The sequence below is a fragment of the Cheilinus undulatus genome, linkage group 7, assembly GCF_018320785.1.
Source record: "Cheilinus undulatus linkage group 7, ASM1832078v1, whole genome shotgun sequence".
Classification (NCBI taxonomy): domain Eukaryota; kingdom Metazoa; phylum Chordata; class Actinopteri; order Labriformes; family Labridae; genus Cheilinus; species Cheilinus undulatus.
In genome coordinates, this window is record NC_054871.1 from 22,975,523 (window position 1) to 22,991,097 (window position 15,575).

Below are 15,575 nucleotides of genomic sequence, written 5' to 3' on the forward strand. Positions count from 1 at the left end.
GTTGTACTATCTTTCTCCTACTCTTTGACCGTCACCTCTGCTGACCTCACTGGACAAACAATTTTCCAAACAATATATTTTATTTTTCCATTCCATTTTCCATTTTTTTCCCCCATTATAGACTTCGGTTCATAATAGTAATTAATTAAAAAACAAAAACAAACAAACAAACAAAAACAGACAAAATATCGCGATACTTTACTGTATCGATTTTTTTCTCCTACCCCTGGGTCGTAGTGCCTTTGACAAGCGCCCACAACAGCCAGTAAGAGCGAGCAGACGGATCATAAACTTTCACCGCTCACAACCATAAACACCACTGTTGCTTCTTTCCAGTAAGGATTTCATCCTGAGTCTTTCCCTTGCTCTATGATTGTTGTTGCACCTGTAACGCATGCCAGGGAAGCCTGTTCAGGAGGGACAGCAAGAGGGTATCGACTGACATCCGTGTTTGTTTTTCTGAAGTCACGTGATCACGCGAGGTCGTTGGCAGGTCGGCAGGTGCATAGTCCCCAGTAATCTGACAGTCTGGCTGAGTTGTCTAGTGTGTGCTTGCGTTCAGAGGATTAAACATGAAAAATCTTTTGAAATTGTCCTTATGTCTGTGGCCTCCCACGTTTTAAAAAAATCTTTTCATATTGAAAATTTTAGAGTGTGGCCATCCTGAGCCAGTGTAGTGATCTGAGGGCTGGCTGATGCGTTCTACTTTAAAGGGAGAATGATGCAATTTTTTTATTTATTTGAGTTAATGTTTACATTTTTGTCTTTTTTCTCCAATCTGTCATTTTAAACAAATACTCATCAATATACAGGGGAGCAGGGAATGATCTGACTTCCTGAGTCTGGGGTGTTGACCACACTCTTATATTTAATTATCAGAAACTATTAAACCTTGAGATGATAAAGTGGAACATACAGTGCTTAACAAATTTATTAGACCCCCCTAACCCTAACCAAAGTAAGGTTTATGCCACAGCTGCCCTAAATTAACAGCATTGGTAATCACCAAAGTCATTTTTTATGTTTCTGCAATGGTTAATACGCCAATATGTAGAAGCTCTTTAACCCAAATTATATTTTTAATGCTAAAATATAATTGTTATTGTTATCCATGAATTTTCAAATTTACTGATGTACAAAAAAGCTGAAAAAATTGTAAAGCCCATTAATATTTCTTGATTAATATGTCAAATTATAGTTATTTACTTGCATTCCTGAACAGAAAAATGAGTTTTAGTGGTTGAATGTTATGCTTGATTAATTTCTGACTTCTCAGAGAAGCCCAGTGAGCCGGCTCAAATTTGGGTGAATTCAGTTTGAAATCCCTCATTCCTGTTCAAAATGGTAAAACGTGGAGAGCTCACTGAAAATGAAAGAGTCCGCATTAAAGCACTTCATGATGCTGGATGGTCTCTGAGACAAATATGACAGATGGTCTAATAAATTTGTTCAGCACTGTACATTTTTAAGAAAGATGAAAAAATATGATATTCTGCATTTTTATTGTCAGACTTTAATCAAAATAATCAAGTATTTATAAATTTGTTTTAAGCGTGTGTCTTTGGAACATCTAGGCAGCTGTAAAAAAATCAACAGAGTATGATAGTGATATGATAGCTTGATATGGCATGTTTTTGCACAAGATGACACATTTTATAGTAGGCTACTTCTACCTCCTCTTTTCTCCTCTATTGGAAAGGAAATAGATTAACAAATCACAAGAAGGGTTGTGCTTAAAAGAACAAAAAAAGTTTACAATTGTTAAAAACAGGTAAACATTCTTATGAATTATGAATCGTGATATGACTATATATATATATATATACATACATACATACCCGCACTTAATTTCCCTCCATGCTCCTCTCAATCTCTAAAAAGGAGCAAGAACAGTTTAACATTCTGAGCACAAAATACTCACAGACCTCAGCCTCAGACATTCAAATTTACAATTCTGGCTACTTAAATCTTACCACTCTTTTAACAGCAGATGGCGTAGTTATACAACACATCTTTTCATTTTCCTTGCATTTCTAGTCAATCTAATAGGATAAATCTGGAGACCGTGTTCGTGCCAGGATTATCCTGCATGTTTGGTCTACAGTGGATTTACAGCTAAGGATGAACACATCTCCTGGATTTTTCATGAACCGTGAAACGGAATTTCAACCAAATGGTCTCTGAGAACGAAATATTGAGGGATTAAAACATCGTTTATCAAACATATACGCCTTTTTATGTTTATGGGATTACTGGGTTTAATAAAAATGGGTAATTTCTTAAAGCTACAGCATGAGACAAATCAGAATAAGAAATTCAAGGCCATCCTGATTCTCCGTCCAGGGAGCGTCAACGGTAATTCCAATGGATCAGGAAGCGCCTGTCAACTGGCACGAAGATCGTGTAATAAGGAAAGAGTCTGCACTCTTTCTTTGTTTCACAGCCTTGTGGGGTTGCAAAGCCAGGAAGAGAATTGATAATAAATCTTTAATTATTTGGATTTCATAAATTCATGCTCAGGGGTGTCCATGCCTCATTTCATGTCCTGGCTAACTTTGCTGTGTGAATCACTGACAATCTCAGTGTGGGCACAAACCAGAAAACGTGTGAAAAGCCAAGCACATTGCAGTAATAAAGCCAAAGAATCATTTATTCTTCATTTAATAATTTATTTACTTTTTCGAAAGACTGTTTGAAACCCTTGTAACACTTCTCTCAAAGGTATATTTTCACTCATATTTCTCTATACATCGTCTGCACCTGACTTACATATTATATGTCTATTTGTAGCCATGGACCTAAGTAAGAATATAGTTTTCTATGTTGCGTAATGTTTGTATATTACGGTTTATGGTAAGAATTTTTTTAACAATTCCTTGAAAAATAAAAGGGTGGTGAAGACAAAATGAAAATGACCGTAAACTGGATCCAAGAAATGGAGCACATGTGCGAAGGGTAGTGATTTATCTTTCCCTGCATAGACGATCTTTGTCTGTTAGGCTGTAGTATCTGCGTTGAAGAAAAGCTCCCCGTCCACTGGCTGCTATGACCTAGCTACCGGACGACACTTTCTGTTTCCAGGACTGACCACTGCGTCTGAAATACTTTTGGAGCTTTTTTCGGGCTACCATACATTATATACAGAGACGTTTATGGTCGCATTACCGCGACTTTTCAACCGTAGCTGCTGGCCTCTGAGGCTAGCTGGCTAGCTGAGTTGTGACAGAGTGGAGCCAGCTGGTCGGACAGAGGTACAGTAACGTTAGCAAACAAGCTAATTAGCAAGAAAGACTCAGTGTGGATTACTGTGTGTAATCAAAGGGTGCGTAAGACTGCGGGTTTACCCACTGCGGCAAAATGAAGATAACTGTGGATTTCGAGGAATGCTTGAAGGACTCTCCGCGGTTCAGGTGAGTGGTGACACTCCAGCGTTTGTCCCGGTTTGTGTAAATTTATGTGTCATTTAAAAAGTATTTAGCTAGCCTTTTTGCTAACCCAAGCTAATGAGCAGTAACTAGCTAGCTGTTTGCTGCCTGCCACTTTTCTATTTTTATCACCAAGAAAAGCTGGGGCCAGCTGGGGAGGCAACCAAACACAAACTCCCTCACCAGTGTGGTAAGCTCATAAGAGAATCAGCAGGCTGTTCTAGTTCCACTTCTTCGAATATAAATTATGTAAAGACAGTCGTATATGAAAAATAAATGTAGAGGATAACAGTCTCTACTAGCACCCTCCATTTGGTATTGTTTAAAATGTTAAGCAAACAGTGTAGCACTGAGTGATACTGGTAAGCATTCAAGCCTTCATGTTTGTGCAGTTCATCACAGTTTGATCCTTACATCTGAAATGAATGCTCTTTAAGCGTATACATGCAGCACAAGACAAGGGCTGCAACATCCTAGGTGTGCATTTACGATAAGAAAAGGTAAGATAAACCTTTATTGGTACAAGTGCATGTTGTTATTTTAAGGTAATTTTAGTACAAAGGAGGCAAATCAAGTGTTTTGCAAACAGCAAGTACTATTTCACGTAATACTGATAAAGACAAAGGACAGATGCTCACATTTAAGAAGCTGGCACTGGTGATTTTCTTAATAGTTTTAGCTTGAATAAAGGCTTTAAGAGATATTGTGGCTTTTTTTCCCTGTCCAGCAGGTACACCCTAAAACTCATCATTATTTAAACTACCTGTAAGTATCTGCATGATTAGAAGAACTCTAAATAAATCCATTGAATCTGCCACCACACATCTTAAATTAAACTCCAGACAGACTGTGGGCATTTATGTTGTTTCTAAAGCTGTGACACTTCTAACATCCTCACTCAGCTTCTTCTTTTTTAATTCATCAAGCCTAAATGTTGTGTAAAATGGGAGGTTTGCTTTAAACTTCCTTTTCAGCTCACTGTGTGTTTTCCAGAGATTTGAGAAAGCGCCTCCCTCCCTTCTTTCCTCCCTCAGCCCCCGCTCCCTACGCTGCCGCTGTTGAGACATCCTCTCTCACAGAAACGAGGAACAGATGTTAGAAAGTTGTTTGCAGAAGAATAGAACAAATCAGAGCATTTCCTCAAGGATCACAGTCAGAGGTTTGAGTGATGGGAAACTTTCCTGTCAGCTGTTACTTGAAGTGAACTTGTAACCTCATACTGCCTGGACTCATGTATCTTTGTACAATTTACTGTGGTAGGGTTTTTTTAGGAATTGAAGGTAGTAGTATGCCAAATCTGTTTGTGACTGGCACATAGTCCATAAACTTTAACTTTTGATTGATACTTGATAACAAAGAGTGTTGAGCCATTTGAAGCTATGCGTGTATGTGTTCATACAGCTTGTCAAACAAAGCAAGGAAGCTGCTTCAGTGGACTGCAGACAGATGCTGCTGTTAACAGCCATTGTCTGTCTGAAAGTGAAACCTTTAATCATTGACCTTCTCCTATGCATGAAACATGTTAGACCACAATTTTAATTATTTCCTACTGACAGCTAATAATTTGGGAATAAAGCATGGGAGAATAGAGATGATTTTTTACAAAGTCTGCTATTATTTTACTTTCACAACCTGGAAGCCTGTATCAATTTTTAAGCACAGGGGGTAAAGGTGATACACTGGAGTCTTTTTAATTTATGAAGTCTGTTTACTAATGCTACTGTAGTTCTTATGTACAACAGGTGGTCAGATAAGCTTGGATTAATGAAACCCCCTATGAATAGGTGTGCAGCATTTTTGAAATGCATGCTAAACAACAAAGGGTATGTGTCACAGTTTGATGGAATTTTGACTGAAACAGATGATTGCTTATCTTGAGATTTGAATTGAATTGAGATTTGAGAATTGGTTTAGTCATTTTTTTCAAGCAGAGTTTGCAAAAGTTGGCAGGATTTTCAGGAATTCAATAAACTCCCTATCACATGCAATTCCAATTGCAATTACAGTTGGACGCTTCAAAGATGACAGGTTTTATTTTGAGATGCAGTCCTCACTTTGGTGAGAATTACTGATTTCCCCTATGTTGATACACTGACCATTTTTGAGTAGAAGCCTGCATTACTCTGAACTATGGGAGCTCAGGAAAGCACAATGGTACAATACTATAATTTCTCAAGCTGATGTGAAAATAGCTTCTTGTTATAACATTTTCCTTCAACAGAAATTGTAATTTAGTAATGAAATTAATGTGTCATCTAATTCTGATGTAAACTATTTTTTAGACAAGGTGAACAATTTAAACATCAGGGTTCACAAAGATCTGCCTTTTACACTCCTCACACTTGACATTGATTGATCCTGATTCCTCATTTTACTCTGCTACTTTGAAATACTTACCATGCAAAGCTGATGGACTGGCCAGATTCGACATCCGTCATCAGGCAGCTCCATCCTGCAAAGTTTCAATCTGAAACGATTGTGCGTGGTCTGAGCATAAAATAGACGGATACGCTTCATTTGTAGACAACAGGACAGGCTGGTTTTAGTTGTTCTGCTTGGATGTAGCTATAGTGTAGCAGCAGTTTTGTTTGTTTGTTTGTTTGTTTTTTTTATCAGAACAGGACCACATTTCTTTATTACAAGAGGAGCAAAGAACCACACCAAAAGCTCTTCTTGCTGGAAAGGGTGATTTTGCTCTTCTCTGCACCAGCTTTGGCTTGAGTGTGCAATTGTTATGGGCAGAGTCTAGTTGTACTGTCAGCTGGTGTATAAATTGCTGCCTGTGGAGTTATTAGCATGGATCTAGCTACATCTGAAGTAAAACAGAAGAGAATGGGGAATTATGCTAACTTATACTTGTAGATGACATTTACAAAAATCTCAAGTCTGACTCATGTCTGAAACCTTTGAGGGGCAGGTAGGTGTACAAGTTAAGCCTGAAGTTACAGCTGTGCACATGGCACATCTCACTCTCTCTACGACTCTCTGGGAAGATGAGGTGAATTAACTTGTTGCATGAACCAGTTTTCCTGAAACAAACGTGGTATCATATTGCGTTGTACAGCCTTTATTGAGTTCCTTAGTGTTTGCTGGTGTAAGGGGGCTACTTTGACAGGCTTGTATTGTCTGGGCGGGGGGCAGGTGAATGTTTGTGAAGTGATGCACAGCTTTGCAACACATTAGTGACCCCCCCCCCCAAAAAAATTCTCCCCAGATATACACTATATTGCCAAAAGTGTTTGTTCATCAGCCTTGACTCGCATATGAATTTGAAAGGGGCATCCCATTCTTAATCCATAGGGTTTAATATGATGTTGGCCCATCCTTTGCAGCTATAACAGCTTCAACTCTTCTGGGAAGGCTTTCCATAAGGTTTAGGAGTGTGTTTGTGGGGATTTCTGACCATTCTTCCAAAAGCACATTTGTGAGATCACACACTGATGTTGGACGAGAAGGCCTGGCTCTCAGTCTCCACTCTAATTCATCCCAAAAGTGTTCTATTAGGTTGAGGTCAGGACTCTGTGCAGGCCAGTCAAGTTCATCCACACCAAACTCTCATCCATGTCTTTATGGACCTTGCTTTGTGCACTGGTGCACAGTCATGTTGGAACAGGAAGGGGCCATCCCCAAACTGTTCCCACAAAGTTGGGAGCATGGAATTGTCCAAAATCTCTTGGTATGCTGAAGCATTTAGAGTTCCTTTCACTGGAACTAAGGGGCCAAACCCAGCTCCTGAAAAACAACCCCACACTATAATCCCCCCTCCACCACACTTTACACTTGGCACAATGCAGTCAGACAAGTACCGTTCTCCCGGCAACCGCCAAACCCAGACTCGTGCATCAGATTGCCAGATGGAGTAGCACGATTCGTCACTCCAGAGAACGTGTCTCCACTGCTCTGGAGTCCAGTGGCGGCATGCTTTACACCACTGCATCCAACGCTTTGCATTGCACTTGGTGATGTATGGTTCTGATGCAGCTGCTTGGCCATGGAAACCTATTCCATGAAGCTCTCTACACACTGTTCTTGAGCTAATCTGAAGGCCACATGAAGTTGGCGGTCTGTAGCGATTGACTCTGCAGAGAGTTGGCGACCTCTGTGCACTATCCGCTCCGCCATTTTACGTGGCCTGCCATTTCGTGGCTAAGTTGCTGTCATTCCCAGTTGCTTCCGCTTTGTTATAATACCACTGACAGTTGACTGTGGAGCATTTAGGAGCAAGGACATTTCATGACTGGACTTGGTGCACAGGTGGCATCCTATCACAGTACCACACCGGAATTCACTGAGCTCCTGAGAGCAACCCATTCTGTCACAAATGTTTGTAGAAACAGTCTGCATGCCTAGGAGCTTGATTTTATACACCTGTGGCCATGGAAGTGATTGGAACACCTGATTTCAATAATTTGGATGGATGAGTGCATACTTTTGGCAATATAGTGCATGTTCAACTTATCACGTCAACAGCATTTTAGTCAAATAAAGCAAATTTTCACAATTTTCTGCATCTAATAGATTCCATTTTTATTGAACAATTCTGTGATTGCGTCCACAAAATCATGGGGCCTTAGTCTGAGGGAGCATGGAGGAGGGCTGTCTGATCTTCATTGCCTAGATCAGCCTCGTCTGCTGCTTGTATTGATGGTAGCATTTCGGAGTAAAGACCCTCTTAAAATACCTCCATGAAGAGATCCCCTCACCCAGTACCAGTAGTTCTCTCACATCCTCCAGAATTCTCTGAAGGTGATTAGCCCTCTACATTTCCTGCTAATGTACATTATAAAGCATCTTAAATTTCATTCTGCAATTTCATTCTGCAGAGTAGAAATGGAGTCCTCTTGGACTTCAAGCCTGGACTGAAGCTAAAGACTTTCACTGGCCAGCCTAATTGCCTATATCCAGAATTCAGTCACACATAGCCTTCAGTGTTTTCACATGTTCACGACAGCTTTATCCCAACATATCCCCCCTAACCTTAGTATGTTTAGACACCATTTTTGGATTTAACTTTACAGGGACTTTAAGTATAAGGACGAACTCACTCTAGGCAATCCATATGCCATGCCTAGTCATGCTAGAGCCCGAAGTCCAGGTGGTTTGACCATGCTCAGGCAGGGTACACTTCCTTGGCCCTGACATAGACAAAGAGGTGAGCTTCAGCACAGTATGATTGCTCGTACACACGCACAAGCATGGGTGCGCAATTTGCATTTGACAAATAATCAACACAACCATACTTCTCTGCAGTCATTTTAAACAATGGCGAAAGTAGAGAATCTTACCAAAAAGACTCAGAATAAGCCACAAAGCCTGGAACTAGCACTAACATCAGCACGGTTGAAAAGGGACTAAAAGATCAAAGTTTCTGTCTTATTGTCCATGTGTTTCTCCGTTGTGCTGACTCTGTGAGACTGCATGTCTTGTAAACTGTGTGTCATCTTACAAGGTTATGACATATCCATACTCGGGCCTGGTTTGGCTTGAATCAATGTGTGCATGCTATGGGGAACTGGGGAGGTGGGACAAGCGTGCTTCTACATGGTAAAGGGCAGCTGGGCTTAGTGCAAGTGTACCATGAGATCTTCTGTGGTTCTGCACAGTATTTCCATGTTACTGTTTTAGTCCCATATATGACTTGTTCACTGCCACACAGGTTAAATTTAGTTGATCTTTGCATGCATTCTGGTTTCATTATTTTGCCCTGTCTGTAGCATTTTAAGTCTAGAAATAAACATTTTTGCACCACTCAGTTATCTGAACAATCTCCAGTCTGTGTTAAATAATGATTGTCTTACAGAACTCATTTCCCTCCATATTCTGCAACCAGGAGTCCCCCTGAGCATACAGTCTGCTCTCTTTTTGTATTGTTAGTGCCCTTTGGCCTTTAGGTGAGTCATCTCTCAAAGTTTCCTCACTTGCAGTCAGTCCTCTGTGTTTGGACTGTTCAGAGACTTTCACTGCACAGTTTTCCTCTTAGACCGCCATTGTTTTACTCTTATTTTTCCATACCTCTCTAGTTATGTTTGGCCAGAGAAGACGGCTAAGCGGGAGAGAAAGAGAGAATGGATAAAAACATGGAATACACACCAGCATGGAGCAGCTTTCACTCGCTCAACATCTGTTTCCATTTTGGTGTTTGCTTTCAACTTAGTGCCAGAGAATATGGAGCCCCCAAATGTGGAGAGGGTTGTTTTCAAGTGGTAATTTGGCACACCCCACTTTTTTTTTTGGCTCTCATCCTCATTTTAGTAGGGAGGCTGTCTCTGGTCATAAACCATGCTTTCAGCCTGGAGGAGAGATCCACTTGTGCAAAAATTAGGTATTTTTGGCACTGAACTCCTGTTGCCTTTTTTCCACTTGAGAATAGACATTTGACTCTCTCCTGGCTTCTCTTCAAGTATGAGAGTAAAAAATTTCCTCTGGAGGATTGTCTTATGAGTAAATGTTTTACATATATAACAGGTCTTTAAACCATACGGTCACAAAGAAGGCTTTAAGGGCAAGTCTTTCATATAAAGAAGTATTTTGTTTGTGTTTGGTCTGATGTATCAATATCAGTAAATCTGAAATGTGACATTACTTCATTCTGAAAGTGCCATATAAGTAAGATATAGTTCAATCACAAAAAAGCTTCTATATTTCAAAACAGACTAGATACATTTTTTCAACTCTACATAAACTGCCAAGAAGTAAAATCATGTCGGTAATTACCAGAAATCTTTCTCATTTCTCTTCACGATTGTTAATCTGGATTATGTAATTGCCTGCTCCTGATCAATTTTGCAGATTTTCAGCACGGCAGAGTGCCAACGAATGAAGTCATTGGTCAAACAGCTCCGGTCTCAGTTTTCCCCTGAGTCACAGACAGCAGCTGTAGAGGCAACAGATCACTGACAGTTCTCTTAATAATAGCCCAGAGCCTGCTAACTAGTTTCCCATGAGAGTCCAGCCCCAGGCCTGTCAGCATGCTGGGCTCAGTTGATTTAATAAAGCAGAGGTCTATTTCCTTTAATGGTTATTAATGAGACAATTAACAGGTAATGAAATGCAATGACTGGCTGGTCTGCTGCTCTTTTCATGCAAGTAGATTCAGAAATGATTTAGCAAGTTTTTTGAGCATCACAGAAAGTTACATTTATGCAGTCTGTCAATTAAACAGTAATTTTTATCAGGACAGTGACAGCTTAAAAATTAGCCTATTATTATCCTTAAAGTACCTCTAGGTACAACTTTAACTGTTGAGTTAGCCTCCACAAGTTAACAAACTATTGATTTTTTGTTATAATTCAAATACCCAATCTACTGTTTTATTTTAGATCCTCAAACATGATGATGTTCTTGTATACCCAGTATACCTTTCAGTACTATGTATTCCATAGACAAAAAACATTTAACATCAGGGTCTTTGGATGCTGGTATTTAAAAATAGCAATTAAGCTAAACAGTGATTCCATTAACAATGTATTGTAACTACTTATTTCACTACTTATTTAACTATATTTTAGCTATTTTGGTTTTTCATGTCTAGTAAGAAATAAGCCATGTGAGTTGATGTATCTGAACTGTCCCTCTTTTTTAAATATCAGCTGATCATGTCACAAACTGCATGTTGCTGATGTTACTCAGAGACAGTGTGAGACTCCCACACTGTCAACATTTCCTTTCATTACTGACCATGAAGACAAATCAGTCAGTCTAATGGGTGACAGCTTCTGCTCAATTAAAAAGGCGCCTTCGTTACTTCAGTAATTAGGAATACTAGCTTTTCAGCATTAAATTCATATAACACAACTGATGTACACTGACTACTGACATTGGTGCATGCCACATTATTGCCAGTGTTGGTCTACATGGCCAATACTGACTGATATCCAAGTTTAATCAGTACCATAATAGATAACATTTTTAGGGATGCTCAACATAATAGGCATGATATTGGTATCTGCAGATATTAGCTTAAAAAGTTAATTATCTGTGTCAGCAGATATGCAAATTTCTGACGGTATTTACAACCGATATGTCAGCTGTATTTATATGCCTATATCAGCTGTATATATCTGCTGTGCCAGTAAATACATTTTTTAGGCAAGCAAGACCAACAAACCTACGTCAGCTGAAATCGTTTTTTGTTCATCTTCATTTCTTAGACCTAAAAGTGGACAAGGGAGTGACTGTAGATCAGCAGATAGAGTTGGTTGTCCCACAGTCAAAAGGTTGTGGGTTCATTCCCCGAGTCCTGTTGATGTGTCTTTGGGCAAGACACATCACCCAAGTTTGCTAACACAGCGTCGTTAGTGGTGTGTAAATATGTATGGATGCTTAAGGGTAGAGCCAATACTGATGGCCAATTCTCCATAGAAACCTCTGCCATCAGTGTATGAATATGGGGTGAAAGGGTGTGAATGAGTAAGTGTGGCCTGCAGCGTGAAAGCTCTTTGAGTAGTAGACGACTAGAAAGCTAAAGTCCATTTACCATTTATGATGCTCTAATGAATGAAGTTTGTTTCTTGATTTATACTATAACTAATGTTGACATAGGATATTAGCAAAAATCCAATATTGTGGATCCCTAATGTTTTTTACCTTTTTAAATCGGGGTTGACTGGTTTTTGGCCTGACTGATTAATGAGGCCGGTATTTGGCATTCGGCCAATTTTTGGTATTGTAGTTTTTTAAATTTACCTATAATCAATAAAATTAATTAATCAAAATTTGTGCTACTTTGGTTCCTCTATAGGGTGTATTTTCCCCTCAAAATGTATTTTCACTCTCCAGTGTCCCTAAATGTTCTTTATACAACAGAGTCTGATTGCTGAGATGTCACATAAGTTCTATCTATCAGCACTTAAGCCTATGGCATCACTTCCTCTTTTCCTGCTTCTACTGTGTTGCTTTGTGCCATTTTTCATACTAATAGAGTTAGGGCTAAATTCTTTAATTTCTTCGTTTATTATTTGATCATGCAGTTTTACTTTTCCTCATTAAGTACATTCTGTACATCATAATAAATGTATATTGATAACTGGTATCTGTCCTGAAAAACCAATATTGTTGATCCCTATTTTACTGTATATAATGCCTATGCTGTAATGACCCCTGCTGTCTTATCAGTCTCTGTTTCCTTCCTTCCACTTGCGTATGACATGAGCTGACCGAGGATGTACTTTAAATACGTAATTGGTGTGATTGTTATTTTTCTACGTCAACAGTCAGAATTTCCCCGGAGCCTGACTAACTGTTTATCTTTAAGTAATGAGCTCATCTTGTTGATGTTGTTGAAGCTTGTGTATGTGTGTAACAGTGGATTTTACAACAGCCCCCTCCCACATCTCACCACTGCTGCACTCTTTAACAATCACAGGATCTCCGTCACAGCACTGAAGCTCACCCTATTCTTCGCATTTCCATCCACAGTAACACTTTACAGTGATCAGTTGTTTACCACCAACAACTCTGTCATGTCAGACCAGTGGAATAACCTTCACTTGTTCCTGCTTTTATGGCACTGACATGTACAGATATACAGTGCTTAACAAATTTATTAGACCACCCTAACCCTAACCAAAGTAAGGTTTATGCCACAGCTGCCCTAAATTAACAGCATTGGTAATTACCAAAATCATTTTTTATGTTTCTGCAATGGTTAATATACCAATATGTAGAAGCTCTTTAACTGAAATGATAGTTTTAATGCTAAAATATCATTATTATTGTTATCCATGAATTTTCAAATTTACTGATTTACAAAAAAACTGAAAAAATAGGAAAGCACATTATTATTTCTTGATTACTATGTCAAATTATAGTTATTTACTTGCATTCCTGTACAGAAAAATGAGTTTTAGTGGTTGAATGTTATGCTTGATTAATTTCTGACTTCTCAGAGAAGCCCAGTGAGCCGGCTCAAATTTGGGTATAAAAAGGTGAATTCAGTTTGAAATTCCTCATTCCTGTTCAAAAAGGTAAAACGTGGAGAGCTCACTGAAAATGAAAGAGTCCGCATTAAAGCACTTCGTGATGCTGGATGGTCTCTGAGACAAATATGACAGGTGGTCTAATAAATTTGTTCAGCACTGTATATTAGAGAAAAAAACGCTTTTGTTATACTTCAAAATGTTGTGTAAATGCTTGAGACACCAGAGGAGAGAAGGGATGATAGAACACTCCTGTCATTATAGAAATATAATTAGAAAACATCAAAGGAAAGTTGTAACAGAGTTATTCATATGTCAGACATCTTAATAGGATTAGTTCCAGTCATTTTGGAGTTTGCCCCCTTTGGGTGTTCTGTGAATTTTGTGTCTTCATCATGAAGGAAAACATAAACAAAGACCTGGACTTGTTTCGGAAGGTACTTACCATCGAAAAATTTAATGGGGCCAGGTCCTTATGTGCTTAGACATATCTATGACAATATATATATTTGATTATTAAGAATCCGTCCACCAAACATTTGATTTGTCAGGTTTTTGTACAGGAGTAATATTCTAAATGATTTAGATGGATATTATGGCCCAAAAACATAGTACTTGCATGTTTACAACAAGAATTGTAGATAAGGGCATCTCTGAAGCTCTGTAGTCCCTCATTTTAGAGCTCTATGTCACATATTTTACTTTTACTATACTACACCTGGCTATGATGATGCTTTAGACTGAGTGCAGAGCCCTAGTTTGGGTCATGAATTGTCAGAAATTTTCCAAATTTCCATGAAATTTGCTATAGCCCTAAGTAACACCTTCATAACGATTCCCTGTCACATGAGACAAAGAAAAGCAGCAAATCCACTTAATTGTCAAGTTGGGACTACACTGTTTGGCATTTTTGCTTGAAAAATACAAATACAAACAATAATAAACAATTGTGTCAGCTTGCCAATCCATTCACAGTAGAATCAGACATTGCAATGAACACCTGCATTAGAAAATATCTTGCAGTAACAAAGATAGTGAAAATGCATAGAGCAGATGGTCTCTGAATGTCAGCGTTTGTCTTTGAAGTGGTTAGGTCTGAGCCTGGGGCCCTCAGAAGACTCCACTGGGTTGGCAGCATGGACAGCAAACCTGTTCAGCTGCCTCTCTCCTGCATGCAGAGTGCACATAGCCTGCTGTCATGTTGCCAGCGGCCGCACAGAGAGGAGGCTCTCTCTTTTTTTGGATGGTGGTCACTGAATCACTGCAGAAGAATTAGGTGTCTCTGTTTTTTTTTTTTTAACAGAAGATGTAGTCAGAGCTGTGAGTAACAGGTGGGGCACATGGCAGCACAGAGAGGATCTGAGCCTCCATCTGTTGTGTGATTGTGTTGGTTGGTTGTAGGCAGTGTAGTAATTTTAGTCACCCACTGACAGAAAAAGACCATTTTATGGAGATGTTTACTTTAAGTTGCTACAACAACAACAACAACAGCACAGTGCAAAGATCATAGGGGATTCCTGGGGAACAAATTTAAAATCAACGCATTATTGCAAAGAGTAGGAGGCCCTATTGCATATTTTCCATGCCTATCAATCTTTTATAGTCATTGTATGGATAGATCATACAATGCCTTAAAGTCCTTTATTTCCTTGTTTTTTGTTTTTTTTTCAAATTAGAAATATGTAGGCTATAAAAGAAATAATGCAATTGTGACAGCTTTAATCTAAATAATGCCAATAAAAGTGACAAAAGCAGGTGCCGTTTTGACTTTCAGTTGTTAGGTGGTATCATAATGGTTCTCGTGTTTGTTTTCATTAATTTTTTGCAAAGATCAGGATCAAATAAACTCCAAGCAGGTGTCTTCAGTGGTATAGACCTTAGTCACAGTGGATCTGTGTCTTTTTGCGTGATCCTGTAAGACTTCAAGTGAAACCAGACTCAAAGTCTTCCTCTGTAATGCTGAATTGGCCTCTTTCTTACAGATGTGGTATACAAGCCAGGCTCTTTTTCTTCCTCTCTTCATGGTCTCCTTCATACCACACGTCTCTCTTTATTTAGCCCCAGCTTCACCCCCACACCCAAACAGCACAGGATGTCTTAGTTTCCTAATTCATATAGTTTCATTTTTTTAAATAAAGATAGTAATCATATGTTTTCTTTTCATTCTTGCTGTAACTTACTCAGTCCACCCCCACTTCATCCCAGATCCAGAGTCCTTTTACAGCTGTGAAGG

At 39.1% G+C, this 15,575-nt stretch overlaps 1 protein-coding gene across 2 annotated transcripts in view; it reads left to right on the top strand.

Annotated features, from left to right (window-relative positions):
* Positions 1–3,006: 3,006 nt before the first annotated feature.
* The window catches only part of LOC121512005 (arf-GAP with coiled-coil, ANK repeat and PH domain-containing protein 2-like), a 72,148-nt gene continuing 59,579 nt past the window's right edge, over positions 3,007–15,575 (top strand). For both annotated transcript variants that reach the window (XM_041790931.1, XM_041790932.1), the window contains exon 1: positions 3,007–3,410. In XM_041790931.1, coding sequence (XP_041646865.1) covers positions 3,358–3,410 — 53 coding nt within the window. In that variant the 5' untranslated portion in view covers positions 3,007–3,357. The remainder of the gene's footprint in view (positions 3,411–15,575) is intronic.